This window comes from Poecilia reticulata, linkage group LG21, assembly GCF_000633615.1.
Source record: "Poecilia reticulata strain Guanapo linkage group LG21, Guppy_female_1.0+MT, whole genome shotgun sequence".
Taxonomy (NCBI): Eukaryota; Metazoa; Chordata; class Actinopteri; order Cyprinodontiformes; family Poeciliidae; genus Poecilia; species Poecilia reticulata.
The window spans coordinates 10,847,850-10,853,727 of NC_024351.1; the positions used below are offsets into that span (position 1 = coordinate 10,847,850).

General features: G+C 39.3%; 2 protein-coding genes across 3 annotated transcripts in view; both read left to right on the forward strand.

Annotated features, from left to right (window-relative positions):
- The window catches only part of rsph3 (radial spoke head 3), a 3,881-nt gene extending 2,744 nt beyond the window's left edge, over window positions 1-1,137 (forward strand). For both annotated transcript variants that reach the window (XM_008397521.2, XM_008397520.2), the window contains exons 6-8: window positions 86-248; window positions 393-479; window positions 1,004-1,137. In XM_008397521.2, the coding sequence (XP_008395743.1) occupies window positions 86-248; window positions 393-479; window positions 1,004-1,074 (321 nt within the window). In that variant the 3' untranslated portion in view covers window positions 1,075-1,137. The remainder of the gene's footprint in view (window positions 1-85; window positions 249-392; window positions 480-1,003) is intronic.
- A 2,917-nt stretch (window positions 1,138-4,054) lies between these two features.
- ezrb (ezrin b) overlaps window positions 4,055-5,878 on the forward strand; it is a 33,429-nt gene continuing 31,605 nt past the window's right edge. The window contains exon 1 of the mRNA XM_008397519.2: window positions 4,055-4,161. The gene's annotated coding sequence lies outside the window, so the exon portion shown is untranslated. The remainder of the gene's footprint in view (window positions 4,162-5,878) is intronic.

Below are 5,878 nucleotides of genomic sequence, written 5' to 3' on the forward strand. Positions count from 1 at the left end.
ATTTATTTATTTTTTGTGCCTGAATTGGTACTATCATACCCAGAAGAAATATATATATAAAAAAACACTTTCCTTCTGATTCCAGGAGCGCAGAGTTGCCCAGCAGAAGGAAGTGCTAAAGAAGGAGCAGGAAACTGCAGAGAAGATCGCCGCCCGGGTATTCAGCCAGCAGTACTTGGCTGGACTCCTCCCTGCAGTCTTCTCCGCTCTCAGAAGGCACGGCTACTTCTATGACCCTGTGGAGAAAGGTAAGCCTCTTCAGCTTTCATTGTTCTACCACAAGAGGGCGGTGGTGCTCTACTCTGAGTGCCTGCGTGGAGGCTTTTCCATGGCCTGTTTATTTATTTATTTATTTTTTATTAATATGTATATTTCTGGTGTTATTTTTGCAGATATTTCAGTGAATTTCCTCCCATGGCTCATTACTGAGGTCAACAAACAATTAGACAAGAGATATGCAGCAAGAGAAGTGCTGGACAGTAAGATACTCCGATTCTTTTTGTTGTTTTCAACCTTTTTAATTTATCACAGCTTCATCAATAGCTTCAGATGTGTTATTCTAAATTATTTACACTTTGAAATGTTCAGTCCACTCTATTATTTAGCATCCGTTGTCATGTTTTGTGAAGTCTTGAGAGGTTTTCAGGAACATCTTGGGCAAGATTTGAAAACTTCCACGTGTTCTTGTGTTTTTCTTTTCTTTTCTTTTGCAATCAAGTGGCTTGCCCTGCTCTAGCGTTCAGGGGAGTATGAATACTTTTGTAAAGAAATGTAATTATTCAGAAACAGCCACGGTTACTTGAACAGCGTACAAATGGAAATCATTTTGCCAGTCCCATCTTTGTGCCACCAAAATATTTAAAAGCTTGCATAAAGTTGTAACGCTTTCATCTGGTGCCATCTACTGGTAGTTACTAAACATTGCACAGGTCCTGGAGGAGTAGCAAGAGCATCACTGAGCAAAACGCGTTTTAAAGATGTTCATCTTGTGTGTCTGTTTCAGACATCATCTATGAAGTCACTCTGAAAAGACTGGGGGATTTTAAGCATCTCAAGTTCAGTCAGGACTTCTGACTCATGAAAAGATCAGCTGATCAGCAAATGTTCCACCAGAAATAAAAGTCATAAAAAAGTGTTTTTATCTTTCACGCTTCAGTCTGTTGTCAATAGAAAACACAAATGTACTTTACACTGTTTTGTGATCTGAAGGATACCCTCTGACTTGTATATAACAAACCATTTTAGCTTTTATATTAAGAAATATATTTTGTTGATCCAGGATCTTGAGAAAATGACTTATGTGTTTATTAATAAACCTCTAAAGCTTTACATAAATTTATCCAGCTATCCAGTAGGCTGAGTCTGCTTTCTGTTAATGGTCACTTTTATTAAAAAAATAAATAGATTTTAGCAAGAGATGCCATGTCAAAGTCCTTTTCTCAATGTGTGAAAGTGATGAATGTTTCTCTCGGGTGTTCAATTTCGTTATGTGGTACAGCTCTTACATCATCATTTGATAACATTGTTTAAAATGCAAACAGTCATTTCAGATAAAAATACTCTCTGGGTGAAACTGCCTCCCATTCAATATTTCCACACATTATTTATTCATGTATTGGTTTATGGAGTCAGGGATGACATCACTTTAGGATAAGTGTGTTTGGCTAAAATAAGATAAAATGGATTGTTAAGAATACTGTCAAGAGTGGGGACAGCGTGTTAAAAGGTCAAAGGTCAAATCTGTGTGTTTACGTCAAGCCCTGTTAGAAACAGAAATCTACGAAAATCATTTAGATTTTTTTTAAAAACTGTACTCGTAAATAAACTATATACACATAGCTACAAATGTGAAGTTTTGCATTAATGGCCCAAGGAACCATAAACAGCTTCTCACTGGTGTCCAGAACCGCCTCTCCTCTCAGCCAAAGCAAAGCAAACAAAAATGACATATTCTCTCAGGTTTTATGAGCTGAGACACTCAACTGGTGGCAATCAATGAGCTTCAAACAGTCCAAAGGGATCATTCAAAGTGCCTTTCCTTTGAATTAATCAATTTGCATCAGCATCTGTTCATTCAGATGCGCCTACAGGCAAATAAAAGAAGGCTTTGCATTTTTGTCAAACTGTTCACGGAGCTCTCATAATAATAGAATACAAAGAACAAGTCAAGTCTCCACATCCTTTCTTCTTCTTCTTTTTTTTAAAAAATCATTCATGACCAATCTGGGAATTTCCTTTTAGCCTTTGAATTCCTTTCATATCATTAAGCTTGACGTTCCGCCAAAATTACGTTTGGGACCAGTTTTATTTTTAGTTCTTCAGATCCTGGAGATAAATGGAACACATTGTCCCCCGATGAGGCAGAGCCGCGTTTCACTCGGTGAAGGGAGTGGCGGGGTGAGCAGGACTACCGCATCCCTGTGTGGTTTCGTGTGATGTAGAGAAGTAGGTGAAACCTCGGATATATACGGCTCTATTTTAATCCCCGCGTCGCCATTGGTCGGCTCACCTTTGACGCCTCCCACCTCTGCTCGCCGCAGCTCTTTGGGTAAGTTCCGCCCGCTGGGTGCGGTGGATCACTTCCTGTCTGTGAAAGTTTCTGCTGTGACGTAACCAGCGGCAGGTGACCTCTCGTTCACAGTCTCTGATCAGCTGATGGATGCGCTTCAAACGTTTCCCTTCGGTCGGGTCGAATGAACAGTTCGTGCTGCACGCATGACTGATCGCTCTCACTCGATTTACGCAGCTCGTTTAGAGGTAAATGTTCCCCTTTCAGATTGTTACTGAGTCATGAATCAAATATAGAATTAAATCATTTGAAAAATAAAATGTAATCAATAAAGAATCATTATTTATATCAGTTGTGTATGAATTCAGCTTTAAACACATTTTTATTTTGAATGAGGGTCCCGTAATTATGCACAAATATCTTAATACATTTAAAAAGTACATTCATTTCCGTAGTTTGTTTTAAAACTTAAATCTCATAGTTATAGTCAGTGCACCCAGAAGTTTATATTTCAATCATTTTTATCTGTTAATTTTGATAATGCTTCAAACATCAGTAAAGCAGGTCATTGGAATATTAACAGAAACAGAAATGTTATTTTATGGCCCACAGAATTTGGGGTGACTTGATAGTTGTTGCTTAAACAACTGGCTGTTCACATATGCACACGACTGTATTAATTGAAATTTGCGTGGAAGGAAAAAATGCACAAGCAATCATAATATTTTTGACTAAAATCCATCCATCCATTTTCTTGCACCCTTGTCCCTTAATGGGGTCGGGAGGGTTGCTGGTGCCTATCTCCAGCTAACGTTGCAGGCGAGAGGCGGGGGTCACCCTGGACAGGTCGCCAGTCTGTCGCAGGGCAACACAGAGACACACAGGACAAACAAGCATGCACACACACTCTCACACCTAGGGGCAATTTGGAGAGGCCAATTAACCTGACAGTCATGTTTTTGGACTGTGGGAGGAAACCGGAGTACCTGGAGAAAACCCATGCATGCACAGGGAGAACATGCAAACTCCATGCAGAAAGACCGAGGCCGGGAATCGAACCCAGAACCTTCTTGCTGCAAGGCAACAGCTCTACCAACTGCACCACTGTGCAGCCCATTTTTGACTAAAATAATAAAAAAAAATATTTTCACAACTGAAATGTCAGCCCATGAAAATGCAATTAAACATTTAGTTATAGCACCTTTGGTGAGTTATTACATTGATGTGCTGTGGCATTTGCTTTAACAGTAGCCTTCAGGTTTGTTTACTTTTTAGGGGTCTTTCCATGTGACAAAACTCCATCGATTGTTTTTTCATTAGCTGTAAGGTACAATCATGAAATGTTATAATACGTAAACGCCTTAAATATATCAGTTTGTGTGTAATACATCTGTACATGAGTTTCACTTATTTATTAAATTACAGGAATAAATCAATATTTCTTTGATATCCCAGTTTGTTGAGATGCACCTGTAGACAGCAGAAAATGTGAACCTATGGAGTCCCGCATCCTGCAGCCGCTCTCCACTCTGTGTGGGATGGAGGAGCGCCATATTGCGTCTGTCTGCACTCACTGAGTTTGGAGGAAAATCTGCGGCTGCCCGCTCCGGACAAACACAAACTCGTCTCCCAAAACCCAACGCCAAGCTCCGGTAAGACTTCCATCTCAGCAGCTATTGGTTTGAGTTAGCGGTGCATCTTTAAAAACGCGCAAATACTTGGCTTTTCCGCACTTTTTTATTTTTTATTTTTATCCTGCCGCGCACTTCCCTGCTGCGCTGCACAAAGGAGGAAAATCTCCCAACAGGTGTCTGTGGGATTAGGATGTGACAACGTAGCTTCCACTCAAAGCCAAATTTCAATATTAGCACCCAAACTGAAGATGCTGAAATGTTTGCAGTTTTTGTGCTCAATTTTATTAGTAAAAATATGTGCTAAAAAACAGAAGAATGAAACAGTTCTGAGCTTAGTTTCCCTCTCGCTGTATATGTGGGTGTGCACATTACCAAACCAAAACTCTGAAACATTTCCAGGTCCATAAATCGTCACTTTGTTACATTTGAACACTCTGTAAACAGGCAGCGCCGCTTGAGAGCTTAGTGTGTTTTCACTGTATAGGACGCAGTTTTGCCTGTTTGCGATCGACTTTGTTAGGCGACACAAACAAATAGTTGGATAAGAAAATAAATTGAGGTGTGCGCCTGTTGGCGAAATCTACAGGCGTCATCGCTGAATGTTAAAATAGAGAAGGGTGGAGAGAATAAACATTTATTATAGAAAGTGGGTGAGGCACATTGCATAGAAAATGTAACTTCCATGTGCCTTTGTGTCAATTTGGTCAAGCTAACGCAAAGCTGCAAGACTTCCGGTTTGTAATTTTAAAATAAAATCCGGAAAATCTTTTTGTTGAAAAATGATCCCAAAATATTTGTGAAATTTCAAAGATCAGGTTTAGTTTTAGAACAGCCCAATTTTTTTAATTTTTGCTATTAAAATGTGTAGTTTAATGTCTCTTTACACACTGAAATTAAAGCATACAGTACAAATAAGCAATTGGACTTATGTTGTGGTCATTATCTTGCTTACATATGATGTCCTGACTATCTAAATGCATACCAGAAGGTATGCATTGAGCTGTTGAATGCTGTGGTTGGCGTTTTGGTTCAGGGTGCCTCTCATTTTGGATCCGGCAAAACAGTTTGTGCCACACATATAGAATCACCTTTTCTCCTACTTGACAGCGTGCGAAGATCTTGCACGATGAACCAAAGATTTTACATTTTGACTCATCACTCCAAAATGTCTTCTTCCAGTCTAAAGTGTTGTGGACTTGAAATGTGAGTTGAAACTGAGTTTTGCTTACATTGGCCAGCTGTTGTCCCGTGAGCTGCATATCAAGCAAGCCGTTAACTCTCAGAGACTTGCCATCTGGACTCAGTTGTGACAGATCTCTTCCCGTCAGAGTTTGCTCCAGTTTTTGAGAGCCTTGTGATGGTGAAGTTGACTGACACCTTGACTTTCTTTATCATTTCTCTGTAGGAAAGACTTGCATTTCTCTCTTTCATTGTTAGCTACCTTTTTCTTGACACTTTCTGCCGTACAAGACTGTTTGATATGCTCATGAGCACCAATAAAAAGGAATGTGTTCCAACACTGCTGTTATTGGTAGCATCAGATTTCAATGTATGGTAGACCTCTATTGCAGCAGGAAAACTTTAAACTCTTAAACCATTTTTTGTGTTTCTTAAAAAAAAAAGCCATTTTCTATAATTCTGGTAACCTTGAACATCTTGAATTGCAATAAAAAACTGGAAGAAATCGGGTGTTCTATAACTTTTGACCAAAAGTGGATATATATATATATATATA